This window comes from Phocoena phocoena, chromosome 11 (assembly GCF_963924675.1).
Source record: "Phocoena phocoena chromosome 11, mPhoPho1.1, whole genome shotgun sequence".
Classification (NCBI taxonomy): Eukaryota; Metazoa; Chordata; class Mammalia; order Artiodactyla; family Phocoenidae; genus Phocoena; species Phocoena phocoena.
The window spans coordinates 359,998-385,770 of NC_089229.1; the positions used below are offsets into that span (position 1 = coordinate 359,998).

The 25,773-nt window shown below is 55.9% G+C and overlaps 1 protein-coding gene across 1 annotated transcript in view; it reads right to left on the reverse strand.

Moving 5' to 3' along the window:
* Positions 1–1,982: 1,982 nt before the first annotated feature.
* PPP6R2 (protein phosphatase 6 regulatory subunit 2) overlaps positions 1,983–25,773 on the reverse strand; it is a 39,578-nt gene continuing 15,787 nt past the window's right edge. The window contains exons 5-22 of the mRNA XM_065888407.1: positions 25,160–25,272; positions 24,737–24,850; positions 23,502–23,628; positions 22,471–22,623; positions 11,536–11,739; positions 10,157–10,221; positions 8,493–8,608; positions 7,018–7,103; positions 6,751–6,831; positions 6,315–6,412; positions 5,929–5,986; positions 5,739–5,854; positions 5,476–5,639; positions 4,947–5,118; positions 4,771–4,859; positions 4,014–4,176; positions 2,109–2,345; positions 1,983–2,034 (exon numbers count right to left, since the gene is read on the reverse strand). Coding sequence (XP_065744479.1) covers positions 1,983–2,034; positions 2,109–2,345; positions 4,014–4,176; positions 4,771–4,859; positions 4,947–5,118; positions 5,476–5,639; positions 5,739–5,854; positions 5,929–5,986; positions 6,315–6,412; positions 6,751–6,831; positions 7,018–7,103; positions 8,493–8,608; positions 10,157–10,221; positions 11,536–11,739; positions 22,471–22,623; positions 23,502–23,628; positions 24,737–24,850; positions 25,160–25,272 — 2,208 coding nt within the window. The remainder of the gene's footprint in view (positions 2,035–2,108; positions 2,346–4,013; positions 4,177–4,770; positions 4,860–4,946; positions 5,119–5,475; positions 5,640–5,738; positions 5,855–5,928; positions 5,987–6,314; positions 6,413–6,750; positions 6,832–7,017; positions 7,104–8,492; positions 8,609–10,156; positions 10,222–11,535; positions 11,740–22,470; positions 22,624–23,501; positions 23,629–24,736; positions 24,851–25,159; positions 25,273–25,773) is intronic.

Sequence of the window (25,773 nt, forward strand, 5' to 3'; positions counted from 1 at the left end):
CCCGGCCCTGCTCGGCGGCTCTGTGTCCAGTCGTTACAGACCACTAGGGGTGGGCAGGGCCCCCCGGCCATGTTTACAGCCCCCGCCCTTGACAGTATTGAGGCCCCGCCCCCAAATGTGTGTACAGCCCCCCCCTCCCCCCGCCCGGCCAGCTCTAACTCATTTTGGAGCCCTGGCTGAGCACCCGCCGGGAGCAGCCACGGTACAGCCCTCGCGGTGGGCCTGTAAATATCCCCTCTCCCGCCCTGTCAGCATGCTGGCCCCGGCCGGCCAGCCGCAGACAGCCTGTTCCTAGAACCAGAGTCTATAAAGAGCGCTAATGACACGCCGCACGCCTGCGTCTCCTCCGTGTCCTGGGGCCGGGTGGGCGGCGGGGGCCAGCATCACCAGGCTTTTGCTTGGTGCCCGGCCACCCATCCCTCCAGGCCTCAGAGGCGATCCTGGGGCTGGTGCGGAAGGCGCCACCTAGAGGTGTGTGTGTTGTGAAGAAGGGGGTACAGGGGAGCTGTCCGGAGTCCAGACCTGCTGGCCCCTACCCTGGTCAGATGAGAGTCAGTCAATGGGATGGGATGGGATGGATGGAGGAGTGGGACGGGGCCTGAGGAGGGGGAGACACCAAAGAGGGTGGGCTCTCTGGAGAGCAAGGGTGCTTCAGGACTTGACTTGGGGGGCTTATGTATGGGGAGGTGGGGCACAGGGACCCGACGGCCTCCGTTATGGGCACTTGGCTCCAAACGCCTGTCTCTGTCTCTCTCCTCCTGGGGTCCTGACCGTCCTCACCGCCGCCCCCCCCAGTCTTGGCTGTAACGCAGGTCACTCGCCCATTCAGACGTGAGTCCCACCCAGGCTAGGGCCTTACTAGCAACGGGTGCCAACCAGGGGCGGGGCAGGGCTGGGTGGGCAGCAGGTGGGGTGTGTGGGGCGGAATGTGGCACCGCGGAGGCTGGGAGAACATCCCAGAGTGATCAGGGTGGCGGCCACAGCTCCTGGTCAGGGGGGCTGGTGGTGCGGGGGGCCCGGCCGGCAACGGCACCCGTCAGTGGGAGCTAAGGCGGGGCTCACCCAGGTCCTCCCTGGGCCCACGGACAGCCGTCAGGCTGACATTCCTGTTGCCCAGGACCCTGTGGGTCTGGGGTCCCTGCCCGAGACGCAACCTCCAGGCAGAGCTTGTTTCACAAAGAAAAAAAGAGCTCAGTCTTTACTCAGGAGTTCACTCAAAGACGGGCCCGGGAGCAGCAGACGACCCCCGCTGCCAGCCGGGTTGGGGCTCCAGGGCCCGCAGCGTAACAATACGCGGGTCTGTCGGTGAGAATAACAACTTTTATTGGGAGTCGTGGGGTCTGGGTGCCCTTCAGAACAGTAACGTGAGATACCCCGCCCTCCCCGGCAGGTGCAGGGTAGCCCTCCCATGCCCGGGCACTGCTGGGCCCTCTGCACCCTGTCCTGCACGCCCGTGGCCAGCTCCTGCCAGGCACCCCCCCCCCCCGCCACTGCCCACTGCGGACAGCCTGCCAGGCCGCGGTGGGGGGGGGGGCTTGTTTTTTTTTAAGGCAGTCACGTTTGCAGCCTGGCTCAAGGCCAGCTCCCAGGGCCACCGGGCAGCTAAAACCCCGTCTGGCCAGTCCAGTTCCAGACCCACATTTGTCCCCAGAGCCTCGGAGACCCTCTCCTGCGCTAGATTAAAAAGTGCAGACACGTGGCTCTCTCCGCGTTTGTTAAAAAACGGATAAAAACAGGCTCAGAGCCTGTGGCGCAGGCAGAGCCCCTGTCTGAGGCCTTATTGCTGTGTGTGGGGCTGGACCCTCAAGGCCCACCCGGAGTCAGGCAGGAGAAATGCAGGCTGGGCCGTCTGACTGGTTCCAACTGCCAGCTTTACCAATGCAGCATTTATTTTAAAATTAAATTAAGTTAAATTAAAGAAGACAAACTGCGTCACCAGGTAGTTTTCTTGGTTGGGGCGCCAAGGCTGGGCGGCGGCAGCATCACACGAGGCCATTTAAGGCGGCTCCCGCGGGCGGAGGCCCGTCAGTCTGCCTGCGGGGGTGGGTAGGAGTCGCTCAGGGCAAGGGTCCCCCCACCCAGCCCCTCCCCTGGTCCGACCTGCTCACCTGTCCTTCGTCACCGTCCCCAGGGTGGCCGCCGTGGAGACAGCTGGGGCTGCAGGGGTGACGGCCACGGCCAGCACAGGAGAGACTGCCGGGGTGGCTGGGGCGGGGCCGGTGTTGCCCGGTACTGTGGTGGCCGCCACGGCAGCCTCGGGGAGGACGGCCCCGACTGGGGCAGAGGTCACTTCCACAGGCGCAAGGGAGGCCAGGTCTGGAGGCGTGCTGGTGGCGCACTCAGCCCTGTGTGGCAGACAGGCTCCAGTTACTGGACCACCCCCGCTGGGGCTCCACCCTGCAAGGTGGCCCAGGCCCCTCTGCCACCCCAAGTTCCAAACACGCCAGAGACCGCCTGTCAGTCCTCCAGAGCGTTGAGCCTCCTTCCCAGCAACACTCATCCCGGGCATCCCGTCCCCCTCGGCCCCCTCCAGACGGCCCTCGCCACACCCCCACCCCGGTCTGGAACATGCCCCTTAGGTGCTCCTAGCAACCCTCACCACTCTGTGGACCACACAGGCCCAGAGCCCTTCCCTGGAACACCTCTCAGGCCACGTCTGTCCACAACACTCCCGCCGCCCACACCTAGAAAGGCTGAGTGCGGGAGGCAGGCGGCTTCGGGACACCCAGGCCTGGCACTCAGCTCTGGTCTGGGGGCCCAGAGAGCAAGCCCACGGTCCCCCCACCAGCCCACACCTGCCCAGCGCCTGCTTCTGCTGTGTGACGTCTCCTCCAGCCCGGCACTGACCCTCGCGAGCCAGTGACGGCAGAGCCTGGAGACAAGCCCCGCGTGTCCCCCCACAATGGCCCAAGGCTCACGAAGACCGCCCTGAGGACCAAAAGGCTTTGCTTTCGGAACAACAACTGCTTCTCGGAGCCGGGTGGGTTTTGGGGGAACGGGGAGTTAGGAAGAGGAAAAGGTTTTAAGAATTTCGATGACTCTAAGCTTCAAGAAGGAATCAAACCGTATGGGAGCCGCGTGTGTACACCTTTACCCCAGCGCTGAGGTTCTCCCCGGGCCCAGGCGTCAAGCTCGCCCCACCCTGCAACGGCCGCGTGAACCGCCCCTCCCCCGACACGCACTGCGCAGCTGGACCCTGCTCCCTCCAGGCTGTGCCCACTGCCCCGAGCCCCACCGCAGGGCGCCAGCGGGGACGGGCGCGCCCTGGGGTCCTGGGAGCTAGACTGGACCCCCAGCGTCAGCAGGGACGCTCCAGGGTCACTGGGTGGGGACCTCACGGGAGCAGCACGGTCAGTCTCTGCTCCTCATCCCCTCGTGGGGGTCTGGGCTGGCCCCCCGGCATCCCCCCCAGCCCCTTCAGGCCTTGACCCCAGCACCACCTTCTCCCTCACGTCCCACCAGCCCTCCTGCCCCGTTCCGTCTTCACCGCACGCGGTTCCTCACGCTGCCCACCCGCCCAACCAGGAGGCATGTGTCCACCAGCCGACCCCAGAGGCCCGGGCCTTCCCCCTGGGCGCAGGGGTGGGGCGCACGGGCCAAGCCTGCAGGGAGGACGACCCAGGTCAGGGCCCCAAGCAAAGTCCCAAAACACCCCCGTCCTCCCGGTCCAGCGTGATGGACACGTGTGTCCGAGGCGCCCGGCTGAGGCGGGCGCCAGTCTGGGACTAGGCACCCACCCCAGGAGAGCGGCAGCTCCAGAGCGCACCCGGAACCCCAAAAGCCTGGCAATTCTCTCCGACGCAGCTTGAGGCGGGCTGGCCCCGTGCTGTCTCAACGGCCACCCCAGCTTCCACCTGGACGAAGCGGTGTCCCTCCTGTCCAAAGCTGACCTCCAAGGGGTCACGGGGCCGTCAGGACAGGAGGGTCGGCCTGCCCCTGGGCCGGCGGAGTGCTGCGGACAGCCAGACCTCCGTGTGCACCCGGGGGCCCGCCACCCAGCCTGTCCTGCTCACCTGGGGACCGACGCTGGCGGTGGGGGAGCCTCCCGACGGGGACCCATCCTCACAGCCTCCGAGGCCAAAGCCACATTCTGCTTGTCCTCTCGGCTGCTGGAGGCCACCAGGGCCGCCTTCCTGGCAACACATGCGTTCCAGGCACCCAGAGCGGCCGGGCCAGCTGCAACACAGGGAGCCGGTGACACCAGGTGAGGACAGAGGGAACTTCAGCCCGCAACTGGTGACAGACCTGTCCCCCACACCCACTGCCGCGTGCGTGTGATGTGCACACGTGCGTCTGTGAATTCACAGGAACTTCAGGAGGAACGGTCCTCTCTGCAGGGAGGGCCAGCACTCAGCCTTGTGGCCGGCTTCCAAGTCCCTCCCCGTGTGGCCCTGATACCCTGGGGGGCTTCCAAGCCCATCTGACAGGGAGCTCAGGGCCAGGGCCCGGAACAGCTCCCAGGACAAGCACTGGGGTGGCACGGCGCACACGTGTGATCCACACCTAGCAGGCGGCCAGGCCTGGGGAGACAGGCTCTGCCTGGGGTCCTGGCGACACAGACGGGTGTGGGCTGGTCGGACCTCTGCGCTGAGGCCAGCCCGAGGGCCTCGCTGGCCGTCCTGTGCCTGGAGCCGGGGTCCTGACCCCTTCACACACCCACTCCAGTCCCCGCACGTGGCGCTGACTCCAACATCACCAGGGCAATACAGCGGCCCCGAGGTCTTGGCCTCCCCCTCCCGCCCCCCTGCCCCTGGGGCCGCCCCTACTCACGGGTTCTCTCTGGGCCCCGGTTCAGGCCACCCTGGGCATCGCCGTGACCTCTGTCCACGGGGGAGCTGCACCTGGGCCCCGACTCAGAGCTGCAGACGAGGCCAACTCTGAGCCCACGCCCAGGAGACCCGGCCCCCAGGCAGCCGGGGCCGCCCCCCGCCCCAGCCCCGCCTCACCAGCAGAAAGGCTGGAAGTCAGCAAACTTGGCCCAGCCTCTCTCCTCCGCAGCCGAGGCGCTGGGCGCGCTGGCCGCCCACACACTGGAACCCACGTCCATCGCCACTGCCGGGGCCAGGCCTGAGGCCGTGGAATTCACTGGCTCATCAGACACCGTCCAGGGGGCGCCTGCTGGGGGAGACGCGGTGTCCAGGCCCCTTGACCAGCACATGACCGGTGGTGGAGGCCCCACAGCAATGGTGTGGGTGTGCCTTCCCCCACGGTACTGGGGGACACCCACCTCTAGCCGTGACGGCGTGGCCAAGAGTGACCGTGACGGGGCGGGAGACCAAGGGCATGTGAGCGTGTTTGAAAGTGTGTGCCGGGGGGTCAGTGGGCATCAGGCCCACAGCAGCCCAGCCACACACACACACACACACACACACACACACACACACAGGCCCACAGGCCAGGGCACCAAATCCTCTGTCCCCCATGTTCCCGCCCAAGCCCCTTGCCCGGCCCGCACCCTGTGGCCCCATCATCTACCTTCTGAGCCACCCTCAACACGAGGACCTTCCTTCTGGACGGCAGCCCGAGGGGCGCCCGCCCGAGCCCCGTCCCCGTCTGCTTGCGAGCTCTCCTCCCCACCTTGGCCTCGGTGCTCCAGGCCGTCCTTCCGGCAGCTCTCTGAAGCGTGAGGGCCCCCGAACCTGGGGGGAGACCCACGGTCAGAGCAGCCCTTCCCGCCTGCCCAGGGCGCCACGGCACGGCTGAGACAGGGCTGGTGCCCATGTGGTGCCCAGGCCCACCTGGCTCTGGTCACTCGGGCCACACAGTGTGTCTCCTCATCCTCCCAGAGGTCGTCATCCTCGTCGAAAGGCTGGATGTGGTCACTGCAGCAGGCCTCAAACAGAGCGGCACCGGGCTGCAGGAGAGCACACATGGGCCACATGGCCCCCACACGCCCGGCCACCCCCAAGGGGCATCCACGGGACTCACGCTTTCCTCGTCAGCGTCGACGCTGAAGTTGATCTCCGCAATCCTGTCAAATGGGGCGCTGCGAGGACAACAGGGACGCCGTCAAGTCCCCCCAGGAGGGAGAGAAGGGGGAGGCAGCCCACCGAGGGAGGCAAAGGCAGGGGCGGGGGGCCAGGGCTGCAGGCCGAGCCCGGGTGGGTGCACGGGCTCCCCTCCCACCTCTGGATGGGCGGCTAGGGGTGACTCCCACCCGGCTGCTCTGCCTCCCCAGAGGGCGTCTCCAGGCGTTGGGCCACATGTGGCTTCCAGCTGAGCAAGTGGTCAGAGACCTGGTCACACCGAGCAGAGCCCGGCTCCCTCCCAAAGGCACGAGAGTGAGGCAGGTGGGCGTGTCCCACTGGGCTCACTTCACGCTGTCGTCCTGCTCAGCAAACTCCTCGTCGCTGAAGCCAAACTGGTCCACGAAGGTGGCCGTCATCTGCTGGACCTGGTACTCGGAGAAAGCCTGGGCAACAGGACCGTGGCCGCTCTCAGGAACCCCCCTGGTGCTTCAGTGGCTTCTCCCAGGTCCTGCCCTCTCGGCTGGGCACCCACAGGCAGCCATGTCCAAACAGCCTGTGACTCTGACTTTCCATTCGCCCACCACGTCCCCAAGGGTCTCATCAATGTCAAGTGGCCCTGCGGGCGCCCCCTAAGTAGAGGAGGGTGGGGCTGCACCCCCTGCAGAAGCGGGGGGATGAGCACCTCCCCGGCCCCGCCCGAGGCTCTGGTGACGCGTGCAGGACACTCCCGAGGCCTAAGCGCTGCCGAGAGCGTGGGGATGAGGGGCCTGGCCTCACGCACCTGCTGAAGGGACAGCTCATTAGGGAAAACGCCCTCCATGTCCTCATCCTCACTCGAGGGGTGAAGATGGTGGGTGCTAACCTGCAACAGCCAGGGTGAGCGGGCATGAGACAGCGTCTGGGGCTGTGCCGACCCACTCTCCCTTGCAGGGCGTGCCGGGCCTCGGGCACCAGGAGTCCCGCAAGCCCAGGTCGGGCAGGGACCAGGGCGGGGACAGCGCTCTGCCCAGGGGGCCCCCCACTCTCGGCCGGCCTGGGGCCTGCTCACCAGGTCCACCGCGTTCCTGCGGTTGGCCTCCGTCAGCGTCTCCTCCACAAAGCTCTCCCAGCGCCCGCGGCAATCCGAGGGGAGCCCTGCGGGGAAGGCTGCCCGGTGAGCCCTTGGGATGGAGCCAGCAGCTGCATCCTGGTCCCGCGAGGGCTCACAGGCCGACCGGGGAGCCCCGGGGACACAGGAACCACGGGGCACGGGCACGTCCCTCTTGGCCTTACAGGCCCAACCCAGCAGGCCTGGGTGTGTCTGTTTTTCTGGGGAGGTCGGAGCCCAGAGACGTTCACAGTCCAGAAAGAGAGAACTTCACACTCGCCCCCAACCCCACACCGGGCCATCCTGGGTGCGCACGCTCGTCACAGGTGCTGACGGGCTGGGGGCCGGACTGAGAGCAGCCCGCTCGTGTCAGAGGGCCCCACCCCGCCCCCCCCCCCCCCAGCCTCCTGGCTCACAGCTGCCCTGGGACCACAGGGGGCCATGGCCAAGGTCACCATGGGGGCAACTAGGTGAGGGCACGGGGGCGGGGGGCCATGGAGGCCACGCCCATTGCACGACCAACTGGACGTCTGCGGGGCAGCTTCCCCAGCCCAGGACAGGGACAAACCCAGCACCTCCCCTGCCTGCCCCGGACTCGGCACCACAGCCCCCAGAAGGGATGGGGATCACCCCGCCCCGACAGCACACACGGCGCTCAGGGGCCCCCCAGACGGTGCTCACTCCTGCTCGCTGTTCACTGAGCACACGCGTCCCCCTGCCCCCTGGCCAGCCCTGTCCTCAGGCCCCCACACAGCGTGGGGGACAAACTGTCTTGGCTGTGAAACCAGCACGAGCCCCCAAGTGCCCTCAGGGTCCCAGCCTCTGTGGCCGTCACTGTCCATCACCCTCAGGCTGCCCCGAGCGCACGCCCCTGCTGTCACCCTGTCAGCCCTGTCACCATGTGCTGCTCGGGCTGGCCCGGCGTCCTCCTCCCCAAGAGGCCACACAGGCCCTTCTAAGCTGCCCGCCTTCTCGCATCTGAACCAAGATCCCTCGGGCTCTCCCCAGCTCAGGCCAGAAAGCCCAGTGCCTGGGAGCTGCAGACTGGGCGCCCAGAACGTGCGAGGGCTGGGAAGGGGCATGGGCGGCGGCTCCCCACTCGGGGCCCCGGATCGCGACGAGGAGGCCCGTGGGGTATGAGGGAGAGCAAGCCTGGCCAGGGTGGCCTCTGCTCAGGCCCTGCGGCCGCTCCCCAGATGAGCCACGAGCTCAGAGAAGAGCCGGACGGCGGAGCAGGAGAGCAGGCGTTTGGGCCGGCGTGGGCGGCCCAGGGCACAGAGGAGGCTGCCGCCCAGGCCCAGGCGCAGCTGACAGGACAGCCCCCGTGGCAAAGGGGGGGCCAAGTGTGTGGCACCAGTGCTGGTCCCGTCCGCCGACGGGCCAAGGGCAGGGGCGGGGCACCTCGGGCAGCGACACCTGGGCCTGGAGGCGCTCACCTCGGAGGACCTCGCTGACCTGGGTCTGCACGGGGCCCCCCTCCAGGCTCTGCACCACTGCGTTGGCGATCCGGGTGAGATGGCCCATGTTCCCGCGCCTCATGCCACCCGCTGCCCTGAAAGAGAGGGTGGCGTCAGGCCTGCCGCCGGCCCTCCTCCGCGGTGCCTCCAGCCGGCCCGGCCTCGGCTCTGCGGCCTCCTCCCCGCGGGCCCCACTGCCCTGCGAAGCCGTCTCGTGGCCTCGCCTGCAGGCTGCTTACTTTTGGAGCACCTGCTCCGCACCCGCGTCGCTCCACTCCCTGCCTACAAGTGAGGTGGGCATTTGCCGCTCCCACTCTGCGCAGACCACCAGACCCGCGCCCGGCTGGGGCTGCGAGTGTTGACCAAGCGCGTCCCGAGCCCCCAGAGAAGACCGAGGGTGGACCCAGGACCCGGGAGTAGGCAGAGCAGCAGGGGCAGCGGGCTGGCTCCCGTCCACCTACACGTCCCGCACGGCCGCAAACACGTAGCTCTCCCCCCACTTCTCATCTCTCCCACACAGGACCCAACAGAGCAGCAAGTCTTCAGATCCCTGATGCAGCAGGAAGGGCGTCAGTTGTGAGACTCTGGCGCGTCCGTTACAGAAACACAGCCCTTGGGTCCCAGAGTGGACAGCGCTTGCTTTCAACAGTATTCTCTCTCTTCAGAGCCTGACGACAACCAGAGAGGAAGCGAAGGTGGTCCCCAATCGGTGGGCCCACCCGGCAGAGGAAGGGGGTCAGGAGAGACTGGGCAGAACTGGCCCAGACGCGAAGCCGGGCTGAGGGTGGAGGCCTGTGAGCAGCTGTCCAGGTCGCGGGAGAACCGCGCTGAGGCCGCGGCCTGCTGGCATCCAGGCTCACACGCCCGTCCATGGCTTACTATGGCCCAAGGAGCCCTCGGTGACAGCAGTGAGCCGTCCCCTCACACAGGCACACACCTGTGCACCAACACACAAGACATATACAGGAGCGGACTCAGCACAGGCCTCCCTGGGCACTACGCACACCGGGCCCAGCAGAAGGCGGAGCGGCCCCATCTTGCTCGTTGCTACTTGGGAGCGGACGCAGATTTGTGGGTTCAGTAACGGCAGGACAGAAGGGATGAACTAGGTGCGGTCGCAGAGCTCTCCTCACCTGCCCAGAGCAGCCCCTGGCGGGACAGAGTAGGAGCACAGGGGGGCCAGGGCTGCCCACTGGACCCGACCCTGCAGTCACACCAGGGACCTGGGCAGTCAAGACTTTCAAGCAGGAAGTGACACCACCTGCTGGTTTCAGCAAGATCCCAGCTTACCAGCAACAAGAGGGCAGATGGGGCAAGAGGGAAGCAGAAAGGGGCCCGGATGCTCTTTCAAGGGTCTGAGGCTTCAGTAAGAGAAGTGGCTGGAGGCTGGGATGGGGACGTGGGAGGATTCGGGACACAGTGCAGGCACAGGACTGGGGTCTCTGCTGATGGACGGGCAAGGGAGGAAGAGGGTGAGGGGCCCACGGAGCCAGGGGCCGGGCTGTGCAGGCCGCGTCACCCTGCCCCGCGCCCTGGCCCCGCCAGCAGCACTGCAGCTGCTCCCACAGCGGTGGGACCCTTCCTTGAAAACAAACCCTCCACGGCATCCCTGGAGCCCCACGCGGAGCCCCAGTGGTCCTTACTGTGTGTGGTCATTGGCTTCCCAGGCCTCCAGGATCCTCTGGACCAGGCAACACTGCTGGAACAGCTGGCAGACAGGTGGCACGGGTCAGGGCCAGCAGGGCTGCACGCTCCCCTCCACCCAGCCCTGGGCTGAGCGGGCTCAGCAGGCAGCAGGCGCACACGTCAGCCCCAAGTTCACTGCGGCGGCGAAGCAGCACAGCCCAGCCTGCGGCCCCCGTGCGACGCCCAGGTAGGTTCTGCTCAGGCTCGCCCACGTGGCGACGGGGTCGCATCAGGACACTCTCGTCCCCTCAGCCTCCCGGAGGTCGTGTCCTCCCCCTCGGGCCACTCTCCTGCCTTCTGCGTCCAGGAGGAAGAGGCCGGCAGCCCCAGGGCTCACTTGCTTCCAGGCCCTCACACAGGCAGCTTGCCGTAACTGGAATGTTTGCTCCGGGCCCCAAATCGCATGCCCACCCCGCGTGTGGCCTCACTATCTGGGTGAGGGTCCCTTGCTGGCCTGCATGGCCGCTGCACACACCCACCCCCCCGTGGCTCTCATCACTGAAACCGCCCACTCCTGGCTATTTACCCCCTTGGCTGTGTTCCGGCTCAGGCCTGCAGGTGCAGCCCTTCTCGACCCTCTCCCAGGTCTCTGGTCAGGGGCCCCGTTGCCAAGCCCCTCCTGTCTGAGCCTTGCAGCCACCCGGGCAGAGCCGACCCCCAGGGCCCTGCGCGCATAGGTGGGCTCCTCGGCTTGGGGACCGCCTGGGCCACACGCTCCACCCACGTGCTGCTTCCTTCTTCCTTCCTCAGCGAACACCCACTAAGGCTGACTCCCTGCAGCCCCGCGCGGCCGCTCAGGACGCTCTTGCTTGCGGCCCCGGGAAGGGCGACCCCAGCGGGTCTCCACACAGTGTGCTCGGGTGAGCGGGAAAGCGTCAGGGAAGAGGCGGGCCGTGCAGAGCACCCACACTTTCCAGAGGCTCAAAATCCCAGAAAGTCTTCTTGTGAGAACTGGTATGTCCCCCCCTCCCCTGGCACCTCCCCGGCGCAGCATTCACACCATGACGGGGCTGCTTGCCCTCACGGCCTGGAGGAGCCTACCCGGGGGCAGCAACGGGGCTTCTTCTACACCCCTCCGGGGCCCTCCACTCCACCGGCTCTGGGGCCCTGGCAAACACGGACACCTTCTTTGGGATTTCCCGTCTCACGGGTGAAAGAGCAGCTCACCCCGTGTCCCGGGAGGATTAGAGGAGAAAGCACACGAGGGCCCAGAGCAACGTAACGTCCACACGGTCTGGGTAGGGTTCAGCACACGCAGCAACACACAGGACGCACAGGACATGCAGTGACAGGACATGCAGGACACAGCTACACGCGTGACGCGGCCTGGACCTACGTGGGTCACCATCGTGCTCTCAGGGCGGCTGGCGGCAGGCTGGAGGGTCTCTGGATCCCCGCTGGAGGGCGGAGGCTCCACCGCGCCCTCAGGTCCGCCGGCCACGGCCCTGTCCTCCCGGGCAGAGTGGGACAGGATGGCGGCTATGCACAGCTCCACTTGGAAGTGCAGGAAGTTATTCCAGGCGTACTTAACAAACAGGTCCTGGGGAGACAGAGGGTGAGGGAAGCCCCGTGTCCTGCAGGCCGAACGTGAGGGGCCCTGCTGCCCTGCCCACTTCCCCGTGCTGTGTCCTGACGTCCGGGCGGCCACGGGCCTTCCATCTCCATCCAGCTCCGTAATCTCTGCTCGTGTGACCGCTTCCTGTGGTTTCCTTATCCTCTGTCCTAGGTTAGAAGCTTCACCCGCAGGCCCTCAACCTCCCTCCTTCTCCAGTGCATCTTGACAAGGCTGTAGGCCTCCCTGTAAAATCCACCGCAGCTACACTCTACACATTTTGCTATGTAGTATTTTTATCGTCTTTCCTTTATGATTTTATCTTTGACCCGCAAGTTACTGGGAGTGTGTTCAATTCTCCAACCCCTGGGGATCCTATCCAGGAGGGCCATGAAATCAGGAGGTGCACACATGGACACTCCCCAAGGGAGCCCCAAGGGGCCCAAACAGAAGCTCCCAGGCAGACGCCCCCGGGGAGGCTAAATGGGCAGCTGCAGCCCCTCTGCATCGGTCTTTTCCAGACCTGCCCCTGAGGCGAGCAGAGCGGCACCAGCAGGGAGGCGGGACAGGCACACCTGCCACGTCCACATGGCCACCTCACACGCGGCAGGGTCCACAGCTGCCTGCACCCCACACCCTCTGCCGCCTACACGGAAGGAAGCAGGCTGCACACGATGGGGAGATGGGGCTGGGGAAAGGGGTGTAGGCTCCAGCCCAGGATACAAGTCTGGACCCTTCTTTCCCACCAGGGAGTGGGGAGCTGGATACGGAAGGAGGCCCGTCTGCCTGACATAGCTCTCCTCCCCCACAGAAACACAGTCTCCAGTCTCGACTTCACCTTCTCTGCCTGTGTGACTTTGGGTGACACTGGAGGTGGCTTCATCCATGCTGCCTCGTCTTCAACAGTCAGACCCACCTCCCAATAAAGAAAAGCCCATACCAGATGGCTTCACTGGAATTCTACCAAACATTTAACGAAGAATTAACAACACCAATCCTTCTCAAAGTCTCCCCAAAAAACTAAAGGGAGCACTTTCTACCAAATTCAGTCTGTGAGGCCAGCACTGCCCTGACACCAAAGACATCACAAGAAAAGAAAATTACAGACCAACATCCCTTAAGAACACTGGTGCAAAAATTCTCCACAAAATACTAACAAACTGAATTCAGCAGCATATGAGAAGAAAATTATACACTATGACCAAGTGGGATTTATTCCCAGAATGCAAGAATGGTTCAACATGTGAAAATCCTTCAGTGTAATATACACCACATTAAAAGAATGAAGGACAAAAACCAGTCATCTCAACTGACACTGAAAAATCATTTGACAAAATTCAACACATTTTCTTGATAAAAACACTTAATAAACTAGGAATAAAGGAAACTTCCTCAACACAGTGAAGAGCATCTATGACAAGAGCACAGCAAACATCATATTCAGTGGTGAGAGACTGAAAGCTTTCCTTCTAAGACCCAAAACAAAGAAAGGATGCCCCTTTCGCCACCTGTATTCAGCACTGCACTCGAAGTTCTAGCCAGGGCCATTAGGCAATAAAAAGAAATAAAAGGCATCAAAACAACAGGAGAAGCCAACGCAGAGATTGGTTCAAGATGGCAGAGTAGAAGGACGTGCGCTCGCTCCCTCTTGCTAGAGCACCAGAATCACAACTACCTGCTGAACAATCCTCGACAGGAAGACACTGGAACTCACCAAAAAAGATGCCCCACATCCAAAGTCGAAGGCGAAGCCACAGTGAGACGGTAGGAGGGGTGCAATCACAATACAATCAAATCCCGTAACTGCTGGTGGGTGACTCACAGACTGGAGAACATTTATACCACAGAAGTCCACACACTGGAGTGAAGGTTCTGAGCCCCACGTCAGGCTTCCCAACCTGGGGTTCCGGCAACCGGAGGAGGAATTCCCAGAAAATCAGACTTTGAAGCCTAGCGGGATTTGATTGCAGGAATTTGACAGGACTGGGGGAAACAGAGACTCCACTAGTGGAGGGCACACACAAACTAGTGTGCACCTCGGGACCCAGGGGAAGGAGCAGTGACCCCATAGGAGACTGAACCAGACCTACCTGCTAGTGTTAGAGGTTCTCCTCAGAGGCAGGGGGTGGCTGTGGTTCACCATGGGGACAAGGACACTGGCAGCAGAAGTTTTGGGAAGTACTCCTTGCCGTGAGCCCTCCCAGAGTCCGCCATTAGCCCCACCAAAGAGGCCAGGTAGGCTCCAGTGTTGGGTCGCCTCAGGCCAAACAACCAACAGGGAGGGAACCCAGCCCCACCCATCAGCAGACAAGCAGATTAAAGTTTTAATGAGTTCTGCCGACCAAAGCAACAGCCAGCTCTACCCACCACCAGTCCCTCCCATCAGGAAACTTGCATAAGCCTCTCAGATAGCTTCATCCACCAGAGGGCAGACAGCAGAAGCAAGAAGAACTACAATCCTGCAGCCTGTGGAACAGAAACCACATTCACAGAAAGACAGACAAGATGAAAAGGCAGAGGGCTATGTACCAGATGAAGGAACAAGATAAAACCCCAGAAAAACAACTAAATGAAGTGGGGATAGGCAACCTGCCAGAAAAAGAATTCAGAATAACGATAGTGAAGATGCTCCAGGACCTCGGAAAAAGAATGGAGGCAAAGATCGAGAAGATGCAAGAAATGTTTAACAAAGACCCAGAAGAATTAAAGAACAAACTAACAGATGAATAACTAAAATGAAAAATACACTAGAAGGACTCGATAGCAGAATAACTGAGGCAGAAGAATGGATAAGTGACCTGGAAGACAGAATGGTGGAATTCACTGCTGTGGAACAGAATGAAGAAAAACGAACGAAAAGAGATGAAGACAGCCTAAGAGATCTCTGGGCCAACATTAAATGCAACAACATTCGCATTATAGGGCTCCCAGAAGGAGAAGAGAGAGAGAAAGGACCCGAGAAAATATTTGAAGAGATTTTAGTCGAAAACTTCCCTAACACGGGAAAGGAAATAGCCACCCAGGTCCAGGAAGCACAGAGAGTCCCATACAGGATAAACCCAAGGAGAAACACGCCAAGACACATAGTAATCAAACTGGCAAAAATTAAAGACAAAGAAAAATTATTGAAAGCAACAAGGGAAAAACAACAAATAACATACAAGGGAACTCCTATAAGGCTAACAGCTGATTTCGCAGCTGTTAACAGCTGATTTTTTTTTTAGAAACTCTAAAAGCCAGAACGGAGTGGCAAGATATATTTAAAGTGATGAAAGGGAATAACCTACAACCAAGATTACCCTACCCGGCAGGGATCTCATTCAGATTCAAGGCAGAAATCAAAAGCTTTACAGACAAGGAAAAGCTAAGAGAATTCAGCAGCACCAACCAGCTCTACAACAAATGCTAAAGGAACTTCTCTAAGTGGGAGACACAAGACAAGAAAAGAACCTACAAAAACAAACCCAAAACAATTAAGAAAATGGTAACAGGAACATACATATTGATAAGTACCTCAAACGTGAATGGATTAAATGCTCCAACCAAAAGACACAGGCTCGCTGAATGGATACAAAAACAAGACCCATATATATGCTGTCTACAAGAGACCCACTTCAGACCTAGAGACACATACAGACTGAAAGTGAGGGGATGGAAAAAGATATTCCATGCAAATGGAAATCAAAAGAAAGCTGGAGTAGTAATACTCATATCAGATAAAACAGACTTTAAAATAAAGACTGTTACAAGAGACAAGGAAGGACACCACATAATGATCAAGGGATCAATCCAAGAAGAAGACATAACAATTATAAATACACGTGCACCCAACATAGGAGCACCTCAATGCATAAGGCAACTGCTAACAGCTCTAAAAGAGGAAATCGACAGTAACACAGTAACAGTGGGGGACTTTAACACCTGACTTACACCAATGGACAGATCATCCAAACAGAAAATTAATAAGGAAACACAAGCTTTAAATGACACAATAGACCAGACAGATTTAATTGATATTTATAGGACATTCTACCCCAAAACAGCAGATCACACTTTCTTCTCAAGTGCACACGGAACATTCTCCAGGATAGATCACGTCTTGGGTCACAAATCAAGCCTCAGTAAATTTAAGAAAACTGAAATCATATCAAGCATCTTTTCCGACCACAACACTGAAGATCAGAAATGAATTACAGGGAAAAAAACGTAAAAAACACAAACACATTGAGGCTAAACAACACGTTACTAAATAACCAAGAGATCACTGAAGAAATCAAAAAGGAAATAAAAAAATACCTGGAGACAAATGACAATGAAAACACAACGATCCAAAACCTATGGGATGCTGCAAAAGCAGTTCTAAGAGGGAAGTTTATAGTTATACAAGCCTACCCCAAGAAACAAGAAACATCTCAAATAAGCAATCTAACCTTACACCTAAAAGAACTAGAGAAAGAAGAACAAACAAAACCCAAAGTTAGTAGAAGGAAAGAAATCGTAAAGATCAGAGCAGAAATAAATGAAATAGAAACAAAGAAAACAATAGCAAAGATGAATAAAACTAAAAGCTGGTTCTTTGAGAAGATAAATAAAATTGATAAAACATTAGCCAGACTCATCAAGAAAAAGAGATAGAGGACTCAAATCAATAAAATTAGAAATGAAAAACGAGAAGTTACAACGGACACTGCAGAAATACAAAGCATCCTAAGAGACTACTACAAGCAACTCTATGCCAATAAAATGGACAACCTGGAAGAAACTGACAAATTCTTAGGAAGGTATAACCTTCCAAGACTAAACCAGGAAGAAACAGAAAATACGAACAGAATTACTTTCAGTTTCAAGTAGTGAAATTGAAACTGTGATTTAAAATCTTCCAGCAAACAAAAGTCCAGGACCAGATGGCTTCACAGGTAAATTCTATCAAACATTTAGAGAAGAGCTAACACTTATCCATCTCAAACTCTTCCAAAAAACTGCAAAGGAAGGAACACTCCCAAACTCATTCTATGAGGCCACCATCACCCTGATACCAAAACCAAACAAAGACACTACAAAAAAAGAAAATTACAGACCAATATCACTGATGAATATAGATGCAAAACTCCTCAACAAAATACCAGCAAACAGAATCCAACCACACATTAAAAGGATCATACACCATGATCAAGTGGGATTTATCCCAGGGATGCAAGGATTCTTCGATATATGCACTCAGTCAACGTGATACACCATATTAACAACCTGAAGAATAAAAACCGTATGATCGTCTCAACAGATGCAGAAAGGGCTCTGACAAAATTCAACACCCATTTATGATAAAAACTCCCCAGAAAGTGGGCAGAGAGGGAACCTACCTCAACATAATAAAGGCCACATACGACAAACCCACAGCAAACGTCATTCTCAATGGTGAAAAACTGAAAGCATTTCCTCTAAGATCAGGAACAAGACACGGATGTCCACTCTCACCACTATTACTCAACATGGTTTTGGAAGTCCTAGCCATCGCAATCAGAGAAGAAAAAGAAATAAAAGGAATACAAATTGGAAAAGAAGAAGTAAAACTGTCACTGGTTTCAGATGACATGATACTATACATACAGAATCCTAAAGATGCCACCAGAAAACTACTAGAGCTAATCAATGAATTGGGTAAAGTTGCAAGATACAAAATTAATGCACAGAAATCTCTTGCATCCCTATACACTAACAACAAAAGAAAGAGAAATTAAGGGTAAATCCCATTCACCACTGCAACAAAAAGAATAAAATACCTAGGAATAAACCTACGTGAGAAGGTAAAAGACCTGTACTCAGAAAACTATAAGACACTGGTGAAAGAAATCAAAGATGACACAAACTGACGGAGAGATATACCATGTTCTTGGGTTGGAAGAATCAATACTGTGAAAATGACCATAAACAATCTACAGATTCAATGCAATCCCTATCAAATTACCAATGGCATTTTTTACAGAACTAGAACAAAAAATCTTAAAATTTATATGGAGACACAAAAGACCCCGAATAGCCAAGGCAGTCTTGAGGGGAAAAAAAGGAGCGGAGGAATCAGACTCCCTGATTTCAGACTATACTACAAAGCTACAGTAATCAAGTCAGTATGGTACTGGCACAAAAACAGAAATATAGATCAATAGAACAGGATAGAAAGCCCAAAGATAAACCCACACACCTATGGTCAACTAATCTATGACAAAGGAGGCAAGGATATACAACAGAGAAAAGACAGTCTCTCCAATAAGTGGTGCTGGCAAAACTGGAAACTACATGTCAAAGACTGAAATTAGTACACTCCCTAACACCATACACAAAAATAAACTCAAAATGGATTAGAGACCTAAATGTAAGACTGGACACTATAAAACTCTTAGAGGGAAACATAGGAAGAACACTCTGACATAAATCACAGCAAGATCTTTTTTGATCCACCTCCCAGAGTAATGGAAATAAAAACAAAAATAAACAAATAGGACCTAACAAAACTTAAAAGCTTTTGCAAAGCAAAGGAAACTACAAACAAGACGAAAAAACAACCCTCAGAATGGGGGAAAATATTTGCAAATTAATCAACGGACAAAGGATTAATCTCCAAAATATATAAACAGCTCATGCAGCTCGATATTAAAATAACAAAGAACCCAATCCAAAAATGGGCAGAAGACCTAAATAGACATTTCTCCAAAGAGGACATACAGATGGCCAAGAAGCACATGAAAAGCTGCTCAACATCACTAATCATCAGAGAAATGCGAATCAAAACTACAATGAGGTATCACCTCACACCAGTTAGAATGGGCATCATCAGAAAATCTACAACCAAACAATGCTGGAGAGGGTGTGGAGAAAAGGGAACCCTCTTGCACTGTTGGTGGGAATATAAATTGATACAGCCACTATGGAGAACAGTATGGAGGTTCCTTAAAAAACTAAAAGTAGAATTACCATATGACCCAGCAATCCCACTACTGGGCATATACCCTGAGAAAACCGTAATTCAAAAAGACACATGCACCCCAATGTTCACTGCAGTACTATTTACAATTGCCAGGTCACGGAAGCAACCTAAATGCCCACAGACAGACGAATGGATAAAGAAGATGTGGTACATATATTCAATGGAATATTACTCAGCCATAAAAAGGAACAAAGCTGGGTCCTTTGTAGAGACGTGGATGAATCTAGAGACTGTCATACAGAGTGAAGTAAGTCAGAAAGAGAAGAAGAAATATTGTATATTAATGCATATAAGTGGAACCTAGAGAAATGGTACAGAGGAACCAGTTTGCAGGGCAGAAATAGAGACACAGATGTAGAGAACAAGCATATGGACACCAAGCGGGGTGGGGGTGGGATGAATTGGGAGATTGGGATTGACATGTACACTGATGTGTATAAAATGGATAACTAATAAGAACCTGCTTATAAAAAATAAAATTAAAAAAAAAATAAAATAAAAATAAAAGGCATCTAAATTGGAAAGAAATAAAATTATCTCTGTTCACAGATGATACAATCTTATATGCAGAAAATTGTACAAATTCCACATAAACTGTTAGAGCAAATAAACAAATTCAGCCAAGTTCCAGTATACAAGATCAACACACAAAACTCTGTTGCATTTTTTCCCACTAACGATAAACAATCCAAAGAACTAAATCTTCACACGTATGGTCAATTTATTTTCAACAAGGGTGCCAAGACCATTCAGTGGGGAAAGGATAGCGTTTTCAACAAAAGGTGCTGAAAGAAATAACAAGTGTTGGCGAGGATGGAGAGAAGAGAGGACCTTGTGCACTGGTGGTGGGAATGTAAACAGTGCAACCACTGTGGAACACAGTGTGGACGTTCCTCAAAAAATTAAAAATAGAACCATCATACGATCCAACAATTCCATTCCTGAGTATTTACCCAAAGAATACAAAAACACTAATTTGAAAAGATATATGCCCCTCCATGTTCACTGCAGAATTATTTACAATAACCAAGATATGGAAATGACCTAAATGCCCATAAACAGATGAATGGATAAAGATGTGGTACATATATACAATGGAGTATCACTCAGCCATAAAAAAGAATGATATAATGCCATTTGCAGCAACATGGATGGACCTAGAGGGTATTATGCTAAATGAAGTAGGTCAGATGGAGAAAGACAAATACCGTATAATTTCATCAATGAAAAACAAACAAAATAAACAAACCAAACAAAAACAAACATGTAGATACAGAGTAGTGGTTACCAGTGGTAAGGGGTGGGGTAGGGAGGAGGACGAAATGGGTAAAGGGGATCAGCTGTATGGTGACAGATGGAAACTAAATCTTTGGTGGTGAGCATGCAATAGGGTATAAAGAAGTAGAAATATAACCTACACATGAAACTTACATTCAAAAAACGAAACAAAACAAATGGTGCTGTGATATCCACATGCAAAAGAATGAAGCTGGACCCTTACCTTACACTGCATACATATACAAACTCAAAATGGACCAAAGACCCAAAAGAGCTAAAACTATAAAGTACTTAGAAGAAAACACAGGGGGAAAGTTGCATGACAGTGGATTTGGCAATGATTTCTTAGGTATAGGTATGACACCAAATGCACAAGCAACAAAAGAAAAAACAGATAAACTTGCGACTTCCCTGGTGGCGCAGGGGTTAAGAATCCGCCTGCCAATGCAGGGGACAAGGGTTCGAGCCCTGGTCCGGAAGATCCCACATGCCGCAGAGTGACTAAGCCCGTGCGCCACAACTACTGAACCTGCACTCTAGAGCCCACGAGCCACAACTAGTGAAGCCTGCACGCCTAGAGCCCGTGCTCCACAACAAGAGAAGCCACCGCAATGAGAAGCCCATGTACCACAACTAAGAGCAGCCCCCCACTCACTGCTACTAGAGAAAGCCCACGCACAGCAACAAAGACCCAACGCAGCCAAAAATAAATAAAATAATTAATTAAAAAAAAGAAAAAAAAACAGATAAACTGGACTTCATCAAAATGAAAACCTTTGTGCGTCAGAGGACACCATCAAGAGGGCAAAAATGGGAGAAAATATTTGCAAATCATGTATCTAAGCGCTTAATATCCAGAATATATAAAGAACTCCTTCAATTCAACAACAACAAAAAAACGAACAACCCAATTCAAAAATGGGCAGAGGACTTGAACAGACAGTTCTCCAAAGAAGATACACAAATGGCCAGCAAAAGCACAAGAAAAAATGCTCAGCATCACTGATCACTAAGGAAACGCAAATCAAAACACAGTGAGATACCACCTCAAACCCATCTGGATGGCTATTATCAAAAACAGGGAAAACACGTGTTAGTGACGAAATTGGAACCCTCATACATTGCTGGTGTGAATGTAAAACAGTGTACCCACTGGGGAAAACAGTGTGTGGGTGCCTCAAAAAGTTGAACATAGAATTACTGTATGACCCATCAATTCCACTTCTAGGTATGTAGTCAGAAGTGAAAGCAGGGGCTGAAACAGATATTTGTACATCCATGTTTATAGCAGCATTATTAAAAATAGCCAAAATGTGGAAGCAACCCAATTGCCCACCAACATATGAATGGATAAGCAAAACGCAGTACATCCATACAATGAAATATCATTCAGCCTTAAAAAGGAAAGAAATTGTGACACATGCTACCACATGGATGAACATTATACTAAGTGAAATAAGCCAGACGGAAAAGGCCAAATACTGTTTGATTCCACTTACATAGGAATCCCTGGAATAGTCGGATCCATAGAGACAGAAAGTAGAAGGGTGGGTGCCAGGGCTAGGGATTGGTGGGGGGATGAGGACCGAGTGCTTAATGCTCAGAGCTGGAGAAGATGAGAAAGTCCTGGAGATCGTGGTAATGGTTATACAACAACGTGAACGTTGAACCATATGCTTGAAAGTTATTAAAATGGTGTATTTCATGTTACATATATTTTGCCACAATAAATGAAAAGTAGAAAGCGGGAGTGGGAGAGAGAGAACTTTCTCGGAGGAGAGGAAAAGAAATGAGTGAGGTCTTTCCTAGTCGCCCTCTGACCCACATCCAGGCTCTACAGTCACAGCAGAGCCCAGTGACTTCCAAACGCTGGAAGGACTCCTGAGGCAGGCAGTCCTTCAGGCCCAGGTCCAAGGCAGCTCCTTCTGGGACTGAGATTTAAATGTAAGGATATTATTTCAGCTTCCTAGGAGCAGAGGCCCAGGGGCAAGGCTGAGGAGAAGGCTGGGGATGCATGAGCTCGGTGTACAGCTTGAGCGAGGTCCCCTCCCTGTCAGCAGCGCCCTGTGGTCACTGCCTGCAGACCCTCCCTCAGACCCCCAGGGCAGGCCCGCCAGAGGAGCTCCCCACAGGCTCTGCCTTTACTGTGGGGACGAGGAGCAGCTCTTCAGGGCGTTTTAGGCTGAAGAGCTTCAAAGTTCTCTATTAAGGCAGAAATCAGAAAGGGGAGGGACCATATTACCGGCTCCCTCTGCTTCCAGGGCAGCCCTGCATGAGCCTACACGGAGGCGGGTCCCAGCATCACTCGGTGCGCCTCACCAGTGACCTGGCGTCAAGCCTGGGGGGCAGGACGCGGTCTCTGCACAGACTGTGCCTGCCCCAGGACCGAAGCAGAGCCTCCCTTCGGGCAGGCCTTCACCTGGGCGCTGAGGTCCCAGGCTGGGCAGGTGTCCGCTCACCAGCAGCAAGCCCATGGTGTTGAGCCGGCAGAGCTCCTGGTTGATGCTGGGCGTGTTTGTGTGCAGCAGGGCGGCCACGAGGCGAGCTCCGTGCAGGCGGGCGTTACCCAGGGGCTCCTCCAGCACGCCAATGGTGGTCAGGATCGCTGCTTTCTGCAAACACAAAAGGACTGCCCAGTTAGAGCCTTGTGACCGGTGTGATCACCATCCATGTGTGGGCTTCTCTTTGACCTGACCCTGGTCGAAGGGCCAGGGCCGCTGCTGCGTGACGTGGCCCAGCCGGGGAGGGGTCCTCAAGGCAACGTGGTCTGCAGGAGGGAACAAGGGGTCAGTCAGGTTAAGAGCCCCACCGCTCCCCTCAGGGCTCACAAGACTGAGTGAGGGTGGGCCGCTGCTCCTGGGTGCCTAGGGCACTCTGGTCTCAGCCTGCCAGCCGAAGGGATGTGACCTCAGCATATAAGACGGAGGAGACTGACGACAAGGGTGGCCTCGTGAGATGGGGTGATCCCACACACGGAGCACAGTGCATCTACCTTTTCATTAGCAGAATGTTCCAGAATCCCTGACTTCATGAGTCCTCCTTTCTAGTGGGGAAGGCACACCACAAGCTGATATATGTAAGAAACAGTATAGTAGACCACGGCGGGTGCCCAAGAGAGGCACCAGGAGAGGCGAAGGGGCTGTGCCCGGGGCACTGAGGCGCAGAGGGACTGGGTCTTCCTCACCGTGACCACCGCTGCTCAGCTGAGCAAAGGGTCTCCTCTGGGACCCCCTCACTCCTTGGCTGGGTGCCCCCAACTCAAGAGGCCGGGTCTCCAGTGCACTCGGGCTCTCGGACACCCCGCTGTCAGAAGGCAGCAGTTGCCTGGGAGGGGGTGGCGAACCGTCCAACTCTCCAAAGAGAAGATGGACACTCGGCAGATGGGGTCTGAGTGCGCTTGTCATCCTGGGTGGCGAGTGGGGTCTTTGCCTTGTGAGCGACCCGGCCCACGAGGTCTCCAGAGCCCCCGACCTTTGCTCGGGGCACCTACCTTTGGCGGGCTGAGCAGAAGCTGGTGGAAGTCCTTCAGCCGTGGCTCGATGCCGCGCAGGACGCCGGAGCTGACGGCACACAGCCTGTCCAGTCCCTGAGAGCAGGAGTCCAGCAAGCCCTCCATCCTGTGGACCAGAGGTAGCTGGATACGGGGACACTAGTCCCATTACACCACACCCCCTCCCGAAGTGCCCACTTGTCGTCTCCAGGGAGGCTGCTGACCGTATGGGCGTGGGGGCCGTGCCCAGGCGATGGCCCTGACGGGCTGTGGGCGTCACACCCTCAAAGCAGCTCTGCTCCCTCCTCCCACCTTGAAAACCTTCACTGTCGACCCCACTCCTCGGCTGGGAAATAGACAGGACTGGCCATAAAAGGATAAAAGAGGCCACATAAAAGGATAAAAAAGCAGAGAGAATGAACCGGCTCATCTGTTTTCTGCATTGTCACCCTGTCCCTGCATCGCAGGCGAGGCACTCACCAGAGTCCCCACTTCCTGCGGGAAGGGCCCAGCCTTCCTGGGCTCATAAAGATGAATAAGCAATATTCTGGTTTCTAACTAAACGATGATGACGTCATAATTCTCTCTTTAGGTAATAAACTAATAAACATGTATTGGGTACCAGAGGGAGAGAAGGAGACTGCTAATTAATCTCACCATTGAGATTAAGTCAATTTCTTGTTATTTTCTGGTTGTTCCTTTTCTTTAAAAAAACAGCACAGGCTATCAGTGCTGGGGGCTACAGCGAAGCTCCTTCCAGAGCGAGGACATGAGGGAACTGCAGTCTCCTTGGAAATCAGACCACCAGCACGGCACGTGACAGGACAGAGCAGACAGAAGCGCACATGCAAACACACATACACACGTGCGTTCGCGCACACACGCGCGTACATATACACACACATATACACATATACACACAGAGACACACACACACACACACACACACACACACACGTGCTGGGGGTACTCATCGGGACAGTCCTTGGGGAAGCCCACTGGCCGTGCCTGTTCTGCACACACGTCTATAAACACTTTGGGGTGTCTTTGGGCTGAGGTGGGAATGTGATTGATGGCGAAGGTCAAAGGGGACTTTACAGCCGTCAAGTTTATCTTTTCAACAAGGAGAGTCTGTCCCCATGATCACCTGCATCATTAGAAACATTAAAAGCACAAACAGCACACCCGGCCGCTCCACTGAAGTGGCAGCGCTCTCCTTCTCCGGAGACACTCACCCCGCCCGCCGGGGCTCAAGCAAGGTCAGTAACACCTGGGTCCCGCTGACGAGGCAGAGCTCGGTCTGGGCACCGTCAAACATGTTCCTCAGTAGCCGTTCCACGCAGTCCTGCCTGTCGGACACGCGCAAGGTCACTGGCTGGCGGGGGAGTGCACAGACCCCACCCCCACCCCCGCCGAAGAAGCAGCACCCTGAATCCCGCAGAGGCCCCGCTCGGGGCTCAGGCCACGCACCCAGGGTTTTTAGGACACGGCTGCCCCGGGGGCCCGCATTCTCTGAACCTGCCAGGAGACACCTCCCGTGAGAAAGAGGCCCATCAAGTTAACTGTGGATCGGGGCGAGTTCCTCAGAAACGATCAGAGGAGGTGGCGGTGTCCCTGGCCCTCAGCCCAGGCCCCCCAGCGCCGCAGCCCACACTCACGACTCCAGCGCCGTGAGGAGGGGGTCTGGCTCTGGAGCCTCCTGCAGCGGGCTGCCCTGCTCCCTGCCCAGCCTGACGATGTCGCAGAGCGTCTGCGAAGCGTTGGACTGCCGCTGAAATGACAGGGACGAAGAGCCGCCTTCAGGGCCGGCCTGCCGCACGGTCAGAGCGGCTGCTGCGGCAGGTCTGCTGAGGCGCTGGACTCGAGGGCGGCTCGTCTCAGCCTGGCCTGCCTCTCACCGTGGGGCGCAGATCTGGCCGCCCCCCAATAGCTCCCACGGGGCCTCGACGGTCGAGCACGCCACGCAGACACCGTTCTATACCCTCAGACAGACACCGCGAGTGTGCCTGTGGTACTGACACAACAAGTGGCTATTAACACACAGGGTGGGTCCTGTGAGCTCAAGAAAACAGGACAGTTGCTACAGAGAAAATAAAGGACTCAACTTTTCTAGAGAAACATTAAGCCCATAAAAATTCAGAACCTTGTATCCGGTGCCTTTGCCAGCCACGTGGGCTGAGTCCGTGGAGCAGATGGACAGGGTCAGAGAGAAACTCAGCCACCGGCTCGGCGCAGCGAGCACCTAACAAGCAGCCTTCACGTGCGTGCCACG